Source organism: Sciurus vulgaris (assembly GCF_902686455.1).
Source record: "Sciurus vulgaris genome assembly, chromosome: 10".
Taxonomy (NCBI): domain Eukaryota; kingdom Metazoa; phylum Chordata; class Mammalia; order Rodentia; family Sciuridae; genus Sciurus; species Sciurus vulgaris.
In genome coordinates, this window is record NC_136470.1 from 142812950 (window position 1) to 142831589 (window position 18640).

General features: G+C 40.7%; 1 protein-coding gene across 2 annotated transcripts in view; it reads right to left on the reverse strand.

Annotated features, from left to right (window-relative positions):
- Nucleotides 1-2717: 2717 nt before the first annotated feature.
- Nucleotides 2718-18640, reverse strand: part of EIF2A (eukaryotic translation initiation factor 2A) — a 30070-nt gene continuing 14147 nt past the window's right edge. For both annotated transcript variants that reach the window (XM_079100936.1, XM_079100935.1), the window contains exons 5-14: nt 17362-17461; nt 16954-17036; nt 14036-14109; nt 13753-13897; nt 13506-13622; nt 10351-10922; nt 9029-9142; nt 4753-4878; nt 3720-3785; nt 2718-3103 (exon numbers count right to left, since the gene is read on the reverse strand). In XM_079100936.1, the coding sequence (XP_078957062.1) occupies nt 3038-3103; nt 3720-3785; nt 4753-4878; nt 9029-9142; nt 10351-10922; nt 13506-13622; nt 13753-13897; nt 14036-14109; nt 16954-17036; nt 17362-17461 (1463 nt within the window). In that variant the 3' untranslated portion in view covers nt 2718-3037. The remainder of the gene's footprint in view (nt 3104-3719; nt 3786-4752; nt 4879-9028; nt 9143-10350; nt 10923-13505; nt 13623-13752; nt 13898-14035; nt 14110-16953; nt 17037-17361; nt 17462-18640) is intronic.

The following is an 18640-nucleotide window of genomic DNA, read 5'->3' on the forward strand; positions in this document are numbered from 1 at the left end:
AGACCACCGTTTAGGACACTTGTCTTTCCAGCCCCAGGTCTCAGGGCCTGCACAGCGGGGAGAAGGCATGAAAGCTGAGGCTCAAGACGCTTCTGCTTGGAAACGAGACACCTCGCTGCTCCCTCACATGTGGCCAACGGAAGCTCCTACCTGCGCCTACCTTCAGAGGGATGGGAGCCGGACTCCACATGCCCAGGAGAGGAGAAGAAGAACACTGGTGAGCACGGGTGCCCCCCGTGTTTTCGCACCACCATCCACTGAGTGTGCATGTAGGATGTTCCCTGGCCACACCTTTTTGTTCCAAGTCTCAAGTCTTGTCTTCTACTTCATCATGAATCAATTTATAAATCTACAAAAATATCTACAAATAATCTGACATTTCTAAATGATAGATAGCTCTAAAAGATACCTTGTATTCCTTTGTGACCTACACTGTACCAAATAAACTGCTGACAAACTGATCCACAGAACCTGAACAAAACACCTGGCTGAGGCTGGCTCGCCTCTGTGGTCTGGTCGCGAGTACGACCTAGAGGAGCAGGCGCGTGGTGCGGGCTTGCTCCTCAGCCCTCAGAACTGGACAGATGTGTCCGGTAAGCCAGGAGCACACAGCTGGCTGGTCATTCCTGCCACCTGATCACTATGGATTCTTGTGTGTGTGTAGTGCTGGGGACTGACCCAGAGGCCCGTGCGAGCAGCAAGTGCTCTACCACCGAACCCCCAGCCCCTCTACTTACAGACTCTTCCAGTTTGCCCATATCTGGATACTAATGCATTTAAACAGGTGGATAAGCCCAAGAGTTGTTTGAAATCTTACTTGAATGAACGCTTTATATATATTTGGTGCTGGGGATTGAACCCAGGGGCACTTTACCACTGAGCTTTATCCCCAGCCCTTTTATTGTTTGAGACAGGTTGTCTTTGCTAAGCCTTCACTAAGTTACTTGAGGCTGGTATCAAATTTGTAATCTTCCTGCCTCAATCTCACAAGTCCATGGGATTGCAGGCTAATTTTTCAAAATTTGGGATACAGCCAGGCGAGGTGGTGACAGGAGACAGGAGGATCTCAAGTTCAAAGCCAGCCTCAGCAAAAGTGAGGTGCTAAGCAACTCAGCAAGACCCTGTCTCTAAATAAAATACAAAACAGTGCTGAGGATGTGGCTCAGTAGTTGAGTGTCCCTGAGTTCAATCCCCAGTAACCACACCACCCCCCAAAAAAACACCTTGGGATACACACAATTTCAAAATACAGATAAGCACCTCTACTTTGTTGCTGTGTAAGCATGTGTTTTAATGTTTAACTGAGTTTTAAAAACCAAATGTGCATTAGTGTGCACCAGGTTAAATGACACATTGCACACAATGTATTATTATGAATTGCATATATATATATAAAAGGGAGATGTACTGATATGGAATGATCACTAAAATACATTAAGGGATAAAAGGGTACGTACACAACAGAGTGGATATACCATTATTTGTTTCTTTAACGATGTATGTGTATTTGAATCTAGACATGCCACCTAGCTTTAGAAACACAATTAGTCATTGTTGCTCTGGAATACAGTGAGACACTTTTCACTGTACGCCGTTTTGTACGCTTGAATCCTTAAATATTCTACGCAAGCCTTTCCTAATTAAATTTTTCTTTTTTAAATGACAATGTGTTCTACATAGGACATACTTACAAACTAAAAAGAAGAAAGGCAAACAATCAAACAGAGAAATGCCAAAGGAAGCAGGCAAGCAACTCATTAACAAATGCAAACAACCCACCACAGTGGCTCACGCCTTGTGACTGCCGGAACTTGGGAGGTTGAGGTAGAAGGACCACAAACATGAGGCCAGTCTCATCAGTTTAGTAAGACCTTGTGTCAAAATAAAAAGGGCTGAAGATGTAGCTCAGTAGTAAAGAGCCCTTTGGTTCAATCCCCAGCATCAAAAAGAAAGAAGAAATGTAGGTAATGGTAACAAAGACTCATTTCCCCTTTTAATCTGGCAAAAAATCAAGTCTTACAACATTCCACACTGATAAGAACGTGGACAGCTTTCCTTGGTAGCTGTGCAAACCCTGAAAGAGGGTAATCTGGCAGTACCCGCGAACATTAAATGTGCATAGTTTACAATCCATTAGTCACACTGCCTTCAGTGACACCAAACCAGAGTGTACAAGGACATGGTATCTAAGCAGTGCGTGACGGCAACCCACAGCACCCTGGAGTCAGACTGCCCGCATGGAGATCTCATGTCCTAACCTTGTGGCACTGGCATCTCATAGTCTTATTGTGAGAATTAAACAGTTTAATGCTTGCCTTGTGAATTATCAAAGAACTCCCTTCCTCTCTGCCTGCCTGCCTGCCTTCCTTCCTTTGTTTTTGTACTGGGGATTGAACCCAGAGACACTACCACTGAGCGACATCCCCAGTCTTTTTTAATTTTTTCTTTTGATAGGTCTCACTAAGTTGCTTAGGCCTCACCAAGTTTCCGAGACTAGCCTCAAACCTGTTATCCTCCAGCCTCGACCTCCCAAGTTGCTGGGATTACAGGAATGTGACACCATGCAACGCTATAATTACTATAGGGCTGTTGTTTCCGCAGTGCAAGAGGTTGAACCCACGGCCTCAAACATGTTCGTCAAGGGCTTTTTGCTCTACCACTGAGCTACATACTTGCTCAATAAAAAACTTAACTGACAAATTCAAAGGCAAAAACAGTTAAATTTAAAATGTCTTTATTCATTTATATAGCAAATACTGTCCCTTACTAAAAAAAGCTTTCCATCTGTCAACTTAGCTAAAAATCTCATGTATCTTTTCTTCATCACGTATTGACATGATACAGGATGCAGGATATATAGAAGTCAATTTAATAGATATTAAATAATCTCATACATATTCAGACTCTTGCATAACTCATTAAAATTACAGACCAACATTAAATATGGGCACATGGATATTCCATGAACACCAATGGGTTTGACAGAAAATGTGTTGGCACTGGTTTATGGTAGTAACCACCTTGCTTTCTGTGAACTTTAAATACCCAATTCCAAATCTTCCAGCTCCTGGAGAAGGACTTTCTCTTTTTGAATTTTCTCCAACTAGAAAAGTTTAAAACAGTGAAGTTATTAAACAAGAAATAAAATAATTAATGGCTATGTAACTGAACAAACTCAGAGAAGGAGATTAGGAGAAAACACTTAGAGAAAGAATACTGCTTATACTTTATCAGGCCTACTGGAGAACAGACTGAAAAAGAGGGATAAGAGGCAAATTCTAATCCGGTATCTGTGGCAAATCAAGGGCAAAGGACAGAAGTTGCCTTACTACGTCCCTTTCAGCCCAGTACAATCCCCATTCCCCACTCGGGTTTGACCATGCTGAAGGAGGAGGCGGCCACAGGACAGTTCACGGGAAGCCACGGGAAGGAAGAGACGCCCTCCGCACCACCTCTTCTCTTCTCAAGAACTGCCCTTACTCTTGGCAGCTCCAGCAGCAGTGCCCCTTTGGGGACAGTGACTCACTCACCATGATCTACATCAGATCTTCCCCACTAAGTTTAAAACTGGTTCAAAGTAAAAGTTATTCAAAGAATATGGCAGACAGCTTCCAAAACAAGTGAAATCTACATGTTCCTTTTCCTGATTAAATAACTGCTTATAATAAACGGGGAAGGATGATAATGACTAAGAGCCCAAAGGAAAAGGCAGAAAGTACCTGATTTTTTTCTAGCTGCTTTCCAGCTGCAGCTTGTTCTTTCAGTTGTTCAATAGCTTTCAGTTTCTGTAAGTGTCAAATAGGGGTCAAGAGGAAGAAAAGTCATGCCCTAATGCAAATTTTCTTATTAACAACTAATCATATGAACATGAAACTTGAACCAGGAGAATTATCTTACATTTCTATCAAGAATGGCCTGTGAAAATGCTGGGGTGAACTATTTCTTAAAGTTAAACCTAAAACTGCGTCTATCAGGACACAGAGCCTACCAGGCATGCACGAGGCCCTAGGCTCCATCCCCAGCACCTCAAGAGTTACAAAAATAAAACCGTACCAGTTAAAAACATGAGAGCTGGAAAAGGACCTTTTCAAGCTCTTGATCGCGTTATCACTAAATACTAGTTCCACCATTTGTTTTGACACTCACTGAACCTGGACAATGACAGGCTTTGTGTGGGGGGTACTGGGAATTGAGCTGGGGCACGTCCCGACCCCTTTGGTTTCTGATTTGAAACAGAGTCTTGCCAAATTTCTCAGGCTGGCCTTGAATTTCCAATCCTCCTGCTTCAGCCTCCCGAATCCCTGGGACTGCAGGTGTGTGCTACCATGTGGGACTATGACCGAAGCTTTAAGAGGAACATCCTGATACAGCTAGGAAAGGCTCTGGAGACAGTTCACCCTCAGGGTGAATTTTATAAATTAATCAACTTCTTTTTGTCTGTTTCTTCAACTTTAAAACTGAAACAAAATATCATGGGTCTTTAAAGAAATATTAAAGTGTCAACACTTTCTGTACAAATATACATTATTTCTTATTATTCAAAAAATTAATAAAAGTAGTAATAGTCTTTAAGCATTTGTAACAAGAACTAAAATGAGTGCCATTTCTAAATCACAGTATTTCAGTGAGAAAACAACAATGCAAACTTCTTAGCTGCCTGTTTAGAGGCATTTAAGTCCTACTACTTTCCTCAATATAATTCTCAAGTGTATTCCTTTCAAGACACGCGTTTTCCGCCTAGCAGCCTCTTACCTTCTTCAGGTTCTTAACTTTTCTGTCTACTTCGGGGTCACCGGAAGAGGCCTGAGAGACAGGGTTTCGTGGTGTGCTCTGTGGAGGAGGAGGTGCTGCTTCTGGACTCTTGTCACTTTTTGCTTCCTACAGGAAATATTTTTAAAAATTCAATCTTAAAAATAAAGACATAAAAGCATTTCAGTCAGCACAGCCTGACAGGTAACACACGAAGCCAAGCGTCTGACGGCACCTCCCGTCGTCACGGGAAGAATTTGGATCGAAGGCCTGGAGGCACTCGGTGCTCCCTAGTGACGTCCAGTGCACCAGGAGTGCTCCGACCAGCGCACAGCACTCCAGATTCCTGAACCCTCGGCATTCGCACCACATGGGTGGTTTGGAATTGAGAGACGGCTTTTCTAATCAAGGTGTGTCGAATTCTGCTCAGCGATGCCTCCCAAGGTGCAGGGTGGGTGCGAGCAGGTGCATGGGATGGACGGTGCAGGGAAGAAGAGCAGCATGCTCCTCACCTCAGACCAGCTCCGCTCTGCAGCCGAGCTCCATGAAGACTTCCCGTTTTCCCCTAAAAGGGATGCTACGCTGCTTCCAGGATGACCAGACTGATACCCTGTGGCCTCCCTCCCCCTGCTGAAGGACACACCCAGGGTGCCAACAGTCCTGCCTCCTGCTTCTGAGTGCACTGTCCCTATGTCTGGAACACTGGCCCCCACGAGTCACCTGGCTGACCCCCCAACCTTTAGGGCCAGGCTCCCGCAGGACAGCCAGCTCCGAGCCAGTACTTGCCTAACTGCGTATACTAAACATATGGAAAGGGCAAACCCGCCCCTCCTCTGTAACTGTAAGACACATGCTTTGACGAGGGAGGAAAGGCTATTCAGGTCTTCCCTGCGAAGGCTGAACTGTTCCTTCTTCCTTCTGAAGTCTGGCAGACGGGATGCCCCGGCCTTGGAAACCTTCTGGATGGGCAATTCTTAACTCCCAGTGAGTCCCGGGGACACAGGTAGGGTGTTGCTCTAGGTCGCCACCCTGAACAAGTCTGCCTAGGGTCTGTGAAGAGGAAGGACCGCAGTCGTTTTAAGAAGTCACGCTGGTGTCACCTCTGTGCACCACAAAAAATACTAGCCCTTACCTAGGACATGAAGGCAGACTCGTGAGCACTTTCAGGACTCAGAACAAAAATACTGAGCGTCTATTTTCAAAAATGTCCCCCAGCGCTGGGAGCAAAACCTTGGGCCTGGCACTCGCTAGGTCCACACTCTGCCACGGGCTACACCCTCACCGCACTCCTGCCCCGGCTTTGGCGTAAGAGAGGATCTCCCTGAGTCACCAGGCTAGTCTCAAACTCGCTATCCTCTTTCCTCTTCCTCCTGAGGAGCTGGAATACAGGTGTGTTCCGCCATGCTCGGCATTAGTTTCTATTCTGAAGGAGCCTATACATTTTGATAAGAAGTCTGGTATTTTTCATAATATAAAAACAGAAGACAGGAGTGGCTAAAAGAAGAAGAGGGATATTTTGCCCATCAACATTCACTTCTGGCCAGGCACAGTGGTGCACACCTGGAATCCAAGCAACTCAGGTGGCTGAGACAGGAAGATTGCAAGTTTGAGGCCAGCCTCAGCCACTTGGGAAGACCCTATCTCAAAATATAAAATAAAAATACAGCCAGGCCAGGCCTGGTGGCATACCAGGTGCAGTGGCACATGCCTATAATCCCAGTGGCTTGGGAGGCTGAGATAGGAGGATCGCAAATTCAAAGCCAGTCTCAGCAAAAGCGAGGCGCTAAGCAACTCAGTGAGACTTGTCTCTAAATAAAATACAAAACAGGGCTGGGGATGTGGTTCAGTGGTCAATCCCTGGGATCCCCGCAAAAAGGGGCCAGGGATGGAGCTCAGTAGTAAAGCAACCCTGGGCTCAATCCCCAGTACCCAAAAAGAAAAGAAAGATACCAATTCTGATGTCAGATAAAAATTTAAAACTTCAGTTATTTGTAATGAGTCCAGCAAGAATGTATTTTTAATAGGAAGATTAATATTATAAATGTGAAAAATTATTAAAATTAGGTAAAATATTAAATTCAATTTTCCACCACAAACTAACAAAAACTAAGTTAAAATGCCTGCATTATTATTCTTAAATTCTGGTCATGTGTACATGGGAAGTTTAAATTCTTAAGTCTCAACTCTTTATGGTGAAGCTGACAAAATCATCACAGTTCATTACCTACATACTGGACTGTGCTACTTTTGGTTATTTAATCCAGTCGGGATTGGAAGATCCAGGCAGGGCCCAAGATCCTGGGTCATCAGCTTCATTCAGTCCCAGAGCCATGAGTTTTACTAAGTCTGGCCCATCATCTCCAGACGCACCTTTCACCTGCAAGGTGAAAACCCTCTGCCCTCCCTTGAAACACAGAGAGGGACTCTATACTGACGGGCTGGTGGCACCAATCCTTGTAACAACGCTCTGGGTGCCCGTAGAGCTTCACCAGGGGCACTGGGGGCTTCTGTAACTACTGTGCTCTAAATTAATGGCACTAATTTTTCTTTTTTTAAAGAGACACAAAGACTATCTTTAAGAAAATTAACTATTTTAAAATTAATTTTTCTAAACAAGACATACTGATTCTATAATTCCCCCCAAATTTTATGTGCTCAAATATCAGAAAAGCATACAAAATAAACAACTAATATTTTATCATAAAGGAATCTTCATCAGCAATGGTCATATTAAAAATAACTTTTGAGAAGGAGGAAGAAATTTTGCTTATGAAAATAGGATTCTAAGTTAAGCATGTTTCCGGGGAACCCTAAATCTCAAGGAAGAGGGAGATCTGATCTACCAGTAGTTATGAAGATAGTAATTTCTGGTAATATCCAGCACAAGCAGAGATCCCCAACCACACTGACAGAAGGACAAGTCTTGCTTCTATACAAGTCTAATGCATGGAATAGATCTTTTTACTTGAAATAACTAAACCTGACCTATTAAAAGATATTTCTGGGATGAAACATATTAACTACAAAAGAGAACAATGATGTTTTTTAAAAGCCCAGATTTTAGCAAAATATGGTTACATAATGTAATTCTCTTAAAACAGTTATCACCTATCAAAACACCTAAGCAACCCAAACCTGTTAACATTCAAGTATGACCAGCAAGACTGTACCAGTGACATGGCACTCAGCTGTCAAGATCCACACACCTGCTGTGGTCTGAATGTTGGTGTGGAGCCCTCTGCCAGTGAGATTGAGACAGGGCTGTGGCAAGCGACTAGGTCAAGAAGATCCCACCCCATGAGAGGATTAGTACCCTTATAAAGCCCTCAAGAAGCTCCCCTGACCCTTCTACCACGAGGACACACAGAAGACTTTGTCAATGAGAAGCAAGTCCCCAGACTGAAACTGCTGGCACCTTGTTTTTAGGCCTCTAGAAATATGAGGAATGAATTTCTGTTGCTTAATAATGCCCCGTCTAAGGTAGTTCCTTCCAGTACCCACTCTGTCTGAACCTAAGAGTGCATTCACTATGGCCTCACTAAGCAGACATTCCCGGCCTGGCTGATTACTCGACCACCATGAGCCACACAGGATCACAATTTGTCAATTATTGCCCTGGCACGGTTTTTCAACTATAAAAGCACATAAACATATACTTTAAAAAAAGCAAACTGGATCATTTCAGTTTCCACCAAAAGGCCTACAACAAGGAACATGTCACATAATCCCACTGGACTCTGAGCTTTTAGGTTGAGATCTCAAATGTCTCCAGAGGTTCACGCGTTGGAGACGTATGATCAGGGTGGTGCTACTAGGAGGCGGGAGAACCTTCAGAAGGTGAGGTCAAAGGGAAGGCTCTCAGGCCACCGGGGAACCCTTGCTTATGAAGTGAGCAGTTTTGCTCGACCACAAGTTTCTACCATGATGTGCTACCCACCACAGGCCCAAAGCCACAGGGCCAACAGATCTTGGACTGAAACTCTAAAACTGTGAGTCAAAATAAACCCTCTGTCTTTTAAGGTGATTACCTCAGGTATTCTGTTACAGTGACAGAAAACTAATAGTTACCATCATACAGACTGGATTACTTAGAAATTCACAGGCAAACAAAAAAGAAATTCTGGCTATTTAAGTCTCAACTATAACTCCCAACTACATTTTATACCGTATCAGTCAAATCGTCAAGACCACAGATCATTAAACTTAAAGGTTCAACAATAAATTTAACTGGTTTTCTTTTTGGTTTGTTTTATTTTGAAGAGATTAGTACCCCAAATACCTGCTTGGCAGCTTTCTTAGCCTCATGCTTCCTTTGATTTTTAAGGGCTGTTTTTGATAATGGTTTATCATTTCCTGGTTGTGGTTTCATATTCTGAGGTGGTTCCTCTTCATGCTATGGAAATATAAAATGAACAATTGTGAAATGGAGTCCATGATTTTAAAAACACATACAATAACAAATGATATGCTTTTGTTAGTACAGGATAAGTTTATTCTATCATTTTATTTTAAGATCACTGACAAAGATCATTGCAATGCTTTTATTATCAGTGGCACAGTCCAGCTGTCAGAATGGACTTAAAGAGGGTCTTGCTATTTGTTCAGATGTACCTCTCCATTCTCTAAAAGCTGGCAAAATTCACCTTAGTTTCATTTAAACAATGGAGTTTTTCTTGGTAAAAACTAGAGACACAGGAATCTTAGGAAACTGGATACCAACAGTAGCTTCTTCTGGAATCTTCTGTCCTGATTGCTGTCAACAGAAACCCAGGTGCCTCCCGTTTTCTTCGCACAGGAATCAGCTGCCAGGCCTTTCTTTACTTGTAAAGCCAGAGATTGTGCTGGAGATGGAACCCAGGGCCTCACGGAAGCAGGCAGTCTCTGCCGCTGAGCCACACCCTGGACCTGAGCCACATCTAACAGAACACTCAACACAAGCTGAGCAGCCACAGACTCTGCTGACCCCCAGGGAAGGGCTGGGCTTCTGCTTTTGTAGAAGTGGGGACTGGGCGAAGAGAGGTATGAGAATACTACTCCCCAAGTGCCGTCTGCACAGACCAGTCCACAGCTCCTGTAGCGCGGCTGTCATAACGCCGCCAACAATGCTGCTGCTTTAGTTCTTAACACCATCCCGGAACCCCAGGGTGTCCACCAGTGCTCTTACCCGCGCTCTGAGATACTGACACTTTTTAAAATATCAGAATCTGACCCACACTCTGGTCATAGTAACTCAGGGCCTAAAGACAAAAACCGTGTTTTTGACTAACACTGTCTTTAAAACTCAGAAATTTCACATAGGCATTGAGATCCACGTGTTCTTGAAGTTCAAACACTTGGCCAACTTGGACCTAGAATCCCCCATGGAAAGCAGCAGCTCACCACCTCACCCACTCGCCTTGCTCATACCACTGTCCTGGCCTGCATTTCTAAAAAGTGAACTCCTCATCAGCTTAACACACACAGCTCACTTTCTTCAGCGTAGGTCCTTAACCATCTCAGCTCTGGAGCCTGGACTCTCATCAGGTACTAAGAAGCACAGAACATACTTCACGTTCCTTGTCTTGGGTAGAGAACTCTACCAGACAGCAGAGCTTCACTCACCAGCTTGGAATTGGTGACTGGTTTATTTCTCAAAGCTGGAGGTCTGTAAGCTGTGGAGACTTTAGGTTCCTCACTGGGCACTTCACTTGGAACTGCTTGATAAGTTATTCTTTTTGCTGGAAATATTCCATCCAAAAATGGCTGCCAAGAGACCTGCCACAACTCTGCATTTGATGGCACATCATGCTTGTGCAAGACAGAGCCCGTGTAGTGCCAAACCTTGTACCCATTGTTGACGCGTAACCTGGGAGCACACGTGGCTGTTAAAATATGCTCACCGTCTGGGCACCACGCAAAATACGTAGAATCAGAAGCCACTGGCTTAGAAATCAGTTTGTAGTTTTTAACATCCCACACTTCCATTTGTCCCCTCAGATTTCCAAATCCAGCTAGGACTAATATGTGTCCATGAGGGCTAAAGTAGGCTGCGTTGCGTGGCCCAGTCCCAAAGTCGAACACAGGATCACACTTCAGGTTGAAAACTGTTGCCTTAGCAGGCATGAAACCATAAACAGCACAAAACTCAGTGGAGCTAGAATTCCACGCTACGTCATAGATGGGGCCACTTTTTGCTAGAAAAAGAATACAAAACTCAAATTAGAGATAAAGAATTATATGAATATAATATTTGCACAAGTTATAAATACACAGTACTCATAAACATATCAAACAATAAAAAAAAAAAACTCCAAAAACTTCAAAGTGTATTAAAATAGAATATTCTTACATGATATATTATGGGCATTAATATATAAATCATAAGTTTATTTAAGAACTCTTATGGAATCCTAATTTCTTTTAAACATTTTGGCAGTGTGGGCTCACAGAAACCAATAAGTTTATTACTATTAATAAATAACAAAACAAAACACCACTTTACTGAAATGGGGTCTTGCTCCATTTCCCAAGCTGGTCTTACTCTTGGCTCAAGGCTCCTCTTGCCTCAGCCTCCCAAGGGCTAGGACTAGGACTACAGGCACACATTACCGTGACAGGCAAATGTTCTTTATTCTGAAGGGGTAACACGTACAATGGTAATAAAGGGGCTGGGGAGATAGCTCAGTTGGTAAAGTGCTTGCCTCGCAAGCACAAATACAAACTATATAAAGATATGCAAGCCACAAAAATAAATCCCTCTATACAAAGGCAACCCCACCCCCGTTATATTTCTTGCATATCCTTTCAGAATATTTTCATTGAAATAAAACGTCTGTCTCCTAAACGTACACCAAGTGACAAAGTCCCAGACCATCATTCATTTAGTCCTGCCTGGGGTCTTTCAGCATGGGCACTCTGGGATGGCCACAATCTTCCTCAGCTGCCCTGAATCCCCGAGCGCACCCATACCTGCAGGCACACAGCCACGAGTGACAGGCGCCCATCACTTGCCCCACACCAGGCTGCCCGCCAGAGTCTGGGCCAGGCCAGGCACATGCCTAGCAACAGTGTGACAGTACAGGTCACACTGGCACTGTGCAGGTTCATGTTTTCATCTTTGCAAGTTTATTAAAGAAAAACTAGTATCTTGCTTGTATTTCTATTTCTTTTAATTGAAGCTAAGCCTCTTTTAATATACTTGCAAGCAATTTAATTCCTGTGGTTCAAGTCTTGCTGCCCCACACTTGTTTTTCTTTCCAGTTACTGACTTTTACTTGATATATTAAGAATATTCACCTTTTCTCATACTCATCCCTTATCTGTTTCTAAAAATATAATTTCCATAATTTTTAGCTTGCTTTGCTTAATTTACAAGCTCCTTTCCTTTTCCAATGTAGAAATCTGTAATTTTTACATATTCAAAATTTTTTTTTCTCTTATGACTTCTGTCTTACTTAGAAAGTCTTTTTCTACTCTATGATTAGACAAAGATTTTCTTTCATATTTTCTTCTAGTTCCTTTACAGTCTTCTAATTTTTTGGCCTAACTGGAATTTATTTTAGTGAAGAGGTAGAGAGATGAACTTTTTATTTCAAATGGCTAGCTAGTTGTCCCTAAATCACAAATGAATCAATTATTTTCTCCACTGATTCAAATGCTGACTTTATATTAATGCCTACAGAAATATGCATTTCTTTCTGGACAATTCTATTCAATGGGATTTATCAGCCTATCCATAAGTCAGAAACAAATTATCTTAAATTATTATTGCTTTACATTATACTACCTCCTCTTCTTTTTTTTAAAATATATTTTGTTGTTGTTGATGTACCTTCATTTTATTTACTTTTATGTGGTGCTGAGGATAGAACCCAGTGCCTCACACATGCCACAACCCCAGCCCTACCTGCTCTTCTTTTACAAAAGTTCTCAAAATATTCTTGTACGTTCATGTTCGCTATTGACTTGAGGACCAGCTCATCTAATTAGACAAAAATCAATCATCATTTGAATTTAATTTTTAGACTAACTGGGAGAAAAAAAGATCTCTAAAAAAACACTTCTTATTAAAGGTCATAATTTGTCTTTCTGAAGAATTATAAAGTTTCCTTCCATAGTCCCATATACATTTTATTTTTGTTGCTACATCTGGAAACTTTTCTTCCATTATTTAATTGGCTGCTTTTTACACTTCATCTATTCAAGCAGAGGTGATTCAGTTTCCTCCTTTCAATATTCCATGCTCTACTTTTTTTGACCACTTATATTTACCATGTATTTTAGCCATTCTTGTTTTGTATCTGACTTAAATGGGAATAGTTTTTTTGTATGCAAGGTTATTCTACTTACACTTGTTCAATTCAAAATTTAAAAAAAGTCAGGGACCTGCTAGAATGTTATTATTAATTTAGTTCATCAAAACGAGAGATTAAGTGGTGACATCTTGGATGTCCTTCACAATTCTAAAGATAACACTAAACTCACCAGCATCGACTTGCTGTCATGGTCAAGTAAACTGCAGAAGAACTGATATGATGGGACTCCTCATTCAGGAAGTCATAACTATCAGCATGCTGACAGGATGCAAATGAATTAACTGGGTTCTGTCAGAACTTGGTATGTCTAAGAATGATTTTAAGTTTCTTAATTAAGAGGAACTATATCTTAAGTCACTAAAGAATTCGAGTTCTATTACCTGAACAAGATTTAGATTATAGTATCTTTGAGGCATGTTATTTTTTTACACTGTTGTTTTATCAAAAAAAGACAATACTCACGTAACTGCACTACAGCGCTCTCTCCGTTGGTTGCAATGTAGTGCAGTGTTTGTTCTCCATAGTACGACGCTCCTGTCTTGTCAACATCTGTACTAGCTATCACCAGCACAGCAGTAGCTGGAACAGCAAACACTTGAATTAGATTTAAAGCACAAATCATCACTGATACTCCTTTGTTTATATATGTAAGTGTCTACATCCAATTAACACATGATTAAAAAAAAGGAATAAAATATACTTATCATACCTTTTTTATTCCATAGCATTGTAACCTTATCAGCTTTAAAGAAACTTTTATTGGCTAAAGCTGCATGAGGTCCAGCGAAGTTGGGATACTGATACAATCTAACAAATGAAGGTGCACCTTTGCTTCCTGGAACATAGACAGCCACCTAAGATACAAATAATTAAACCACCACTTAATCTTTTGAAGTATATCAAGTAAGATGGATGTGTTTTTACATTTACCAAAGTAACTAAGAAAAGGGTTACACACATTATATTTCACAACCAACAAAAACAGCAATTACCTTATATGGTTGTGGCCCAGGTGATAAAACAAAATCATTAATTTTCTGCAAATGTAACTTATTTGCAATTGTGTCTGAAAGAAAAGAATAAATGGTGTTAGATTGATGAAAGCCACTAAGAGGACTAGGTTAAACTGCCTGAGTTATAAAAGGTTACTGTAACTACATACAAGTATTGCTCCTGCCTGTGGGCGAGAGGGCGCAATACAGTACAGAAGGCCTAGGGGGCACAGCACAGACGAGATCATTTACTAGCTGTCCAGCTCGGGCAGTAACAGCACACTGCCTCACTCTTGGCGACTGTCTTCAAGAACAGAGCACCAGGCACAAGGTATGCATTCAGTAAATGTCAGTTCTCCTCTCTTCAACCTCTGAAATAAAGTAGTCTTAGAATCTATTAGATAGGAAAGACTGATCTTGGGCTGCTATGTAGAATGTGAATATGGAAATTCTGTAACCAGTGTAATAAACAGATGCATCATAATCATGACCAAAATGACTGATATTTATGGAGCACATCCTCTATGCAAGGCAGTTGGAACCCACATTTTTAACAATACTGCTACCCTAGTTAGTGGGGTAAAGAGTTATTACTTTCTTTATTTCATTCAGAGGTCAATGGGTGTTCAAAAGTAGCACACCAAACCGCCTAACTGGCGACTCTCCTTCCTTTGGCATGCTAACCAAGAGGCAAGCTGGGAAAGCAAGCTAAAACAAAAAAAGAGGGCAGGAGTGTGAAAAGCAGGCAGATGAACTGCATGCTCCACTGCGGGATGCTGCTGGAAATCAGCCCACGTGAACAGACTTAAAATTCCCATTCTATGATATGCTCACAATGCACAACTGTAATGTAGTACTCGATAAACAAACAAAACTGAAATCTTTTTTCTTTAAATTATTTTTAGGGGCTGGGGATGTAGTTTGGTGATATAGTGGTTGTTTAATATGTGTGAGGCCCTGGATTAGATTCCCCGGCACTGCAAAAAAAGAAAATTGTTCTCAGTGATCACGTTACTGGTGTTACTGTTGGTATAATTATTCCAAGAATACTAGTAGATAATGTGAAGCAAAGCAAATGAATACTTATGTGAATGGGATATTGCAACTCTCACTCCTGCTATCAAAGAGAAACAGGATTCTTGGCATCTCTAAAAGTTAATGCAGGTAAGGTTAAGTAAAACCCTTGTACTCTTTCATTTAAATGCAAGTATTTTATAGGTTTAAAAAATAAAAATTAAAAAAAAAGTTGAGAAACAATGATAAACACAGTAGCAACGAGAACCCCTAGGACCTAGATTATAGTTTCTACCATGGAACTAGGGTTTCTTGCAGGATTAGCTGACCCTAGCTGTATAGCAGGAAGCATGTGTTAATCCTAGAATGGCTTAACACAAAGCAAAGTCACTGAAAACCAGTTAACAAGGATGGAACAATTCAAGCATCAGTAAGAATACTAAGTACAATGGATGGAAACACATGCATTTTAACATTTTAAACACACAACTCATTAGGACGGGAGTGAAGAACTAAATGGTGGGGCTGGAGCTGTGGCTCAGTGGTGGTGCACTTGCCTGGCGTATGTGGGGCCCTGGGTTCAAAAGGCAATACCACATATAAATAAATAAAATAAAAAATAAAAGATCCATTGACAGCTAAAAAAAAAAGAACTAAAGGGTTACAATGAAGGTGCTAGACAACATATGATGTTAAAACTGCTCAAGGACACGAAGATCTATCCTGCCTTTTCTACATAAATGCCCCCAGGGTAACCGAATAGTAGACTGGGGGACTTTTCTTTGCAGAATAAATTTAGCTAATAAATAAGAACAGCAGGAAAAAAATGAGAACATCACCAGCTTGCAACCACCGATCTAGGTACTGAACACAAATGTCAGCTAATCCCATAAAAACAGACAATCGAACATTACTTGACAAAAGAACACCACCGCATGATGAACTCTACCCTTGCCACCAAAAGACCTTTAAATCCAAAAGGCAATTTACAGTGGACACATGAATATATAAACCATACCATGGGATATAAAAGCAAAATTCAAACTTCAGGAAAATACGTAAGACAAATGACTCTCCTTTTCCTTCTCTCTCTTTCCAGGACTGGGGATTGAACCCGGGGTGCTCTACCGCTAAGCTGCTGAGGATGGCCTAACTCGCGATCCTCCTGCCCCAGTCTCCTGATCAGTTGGGATCATAGGTGTGCGCCACCACGCCCTGCTTGATCTTGTTTCTTAAATAGTAAATTACAAGAGGAAAAAAAGATGTGATAAAGTATAGATTAAAAGAAACTTAAGATATATCAATTAACTACAATATGTGGTGACTTACTTAGGTCCTGAGTTTTAAAAGAATCACATTTGCAGTTGTTGGAAACCTCAACTCTGAACCAGCATTTCATGATTGGTGATAAGAGTACTGTGGCTGAGGTTTAGAAATTAAGGGCCCTAATCTTCAGAGATAAATAGTGGAATTTTTACTGATAAAATGATATGATGTCTACAATCTGTTTTAGCTTAGAGATGACAGCTGGATAGATGTATGTCTGGCTGTAGGCTGACAGCTACTGGGGCTAGGTGTCCATTTTGTGTTTGAAATTCTATACAATAAGACATTTTAAAAATTAGGGTCACAGAATTTCAACAGCAATTAAACTCAGCAAGAGATACTCTAATCTCTTAATTTAACACCAATTATCAATTAATAAAAAGTTATAAAATAAAATTTTTGTGTTATTGAATTTCATTGGCATTTAAACTTATAAAGAATTATGCAAGTGGATATAATAGCAATTACTGATTAGCAAATTAGTAGTGTTTAAGAGAACCCTTTGATGCCATATAAGACAATGAAAATGTCATACATTTAAAGCAAATAATAAAATTATTTCATAAATCTTTCCATACCAAAATTGTTGTTTTCAAAGAAGTGAACTTCATTGTTAACATTTCGGGCACAAATAATTTCATCTTCTGACCAGGATGGACACCTATGTCAAAATAAAAACAAAATTAGAGGACAACATTATGTTACCATGTTATGTCTGTGGCACTGTTCACTAGTTAAGGGAAAATACCCATCACGTCAATTACTAATAGTCTTATTAAACAATGTATGTACAGGAAAGTATTGTTCCTTTCCTTTTAAAGATAAAATAAAGAGCACATTTTTACTCTTATTTTCTTACATTCAAAATCCTTAAAAGACCTATATTTTGTTCTAAGTATTTTCCAAATCAATATCAGGGAAACAAATATTACACCAGGATATTTAAAATATTATGTAAATGATTAGTACTTTAAAGCATTTATTACCAGTTTTGCATTTTTTTCTGTATGAAAGATTTCAAACATGTGCCAGTGTTCACATCGTAAAGCTGTAGGTTGGGTAATCCAGCCATGCCATCTTTAGAAGCTGCAATAAAAACAAAAAAGAAAAAAATTCTGCAGTAATTGTCTCCTAACAGCTGTAAAAAAACTTCATACTTAGAAAAAAATTGAACAGGAATATGAAGATCAAATTAAAACCTTTCCTTAAATCAACTTCCTAGTTTGTCTCACAGAGTTAATCACTCATTCCCCCAAACAACGACAATGCACATGACAGCTGTTTAGCAAAGCCCAGCATCTCTGGTAAAATCATTACTGTAGGTTTTAGAATACTTGAGACTTCTCATTAAGTTTGAAATGGATTTCTGTTAAACAGATGGATTAAATCATGAAAGTTTGAGTTATGAAAAAAAGTTACATAGAATCATTCATGAGTCTCAATTTCCCTTTTACTTACTTGGAACAATAAGATTCATGAGAGAGTCTTTTTTTTTTTTTGGTGGTGGTGCTAGGGATTGAACCCAGGGCCTTGTGCATGCTAGGCAAGCACTCTACCAACTGAGCTAAAACCCAAGGCCCAAGTTGATGACTCTGAAAAGAACAACAACCCAACTATTGTTACTTATTTGTAAAATGACATTGACATTATTAGAAAATGTTTCTTAATATAAGCCCCTATACCAGTTTTCAATACTTATTACTCATTTTTAAAGCACAGTTTTATATAAAATGTTCATATAATACTTTATCATAAGATATCTAAATGTGTTAGAAAATAGCACACCATTTCCAACTGGCATATAACACACACCTTTTAGATTTTATGTCTATGGTGCTTCCTTTCACTTAGGATATTCACCGGTTATTACCACTGCGAATCTTCAAGGATCTAGTTCTCTAGCCAGCACTTATTTTCTTTTCACATTTTCTCTTGAACTTCTCCTCTGTCTCATGACACATCTTTCTGCTAACTTACTACATACAGTAGTTCCCCCTTATCTATCGTTTCAGTTTCTAAGGTCTCAGTTATCTGCAGTCAGCCAAGGGTCAAAATTATTAAGTGGAAAATTCCAGAAATAAACAGTTCATGAGTTTCGAATTGAGTGCCATCCTGACTAGCATAATGAGAAGCGCCAGTCCGCTCTGTCCGACTCGGGACATGCATCACCCAGGTGCCTAGGGTGCTCACACCATATCCATGCTACCCACCCAGGGGCCACTCAGGACCCGTCCTGGCTGCCACAGTGACTGCTGGAGCACACAG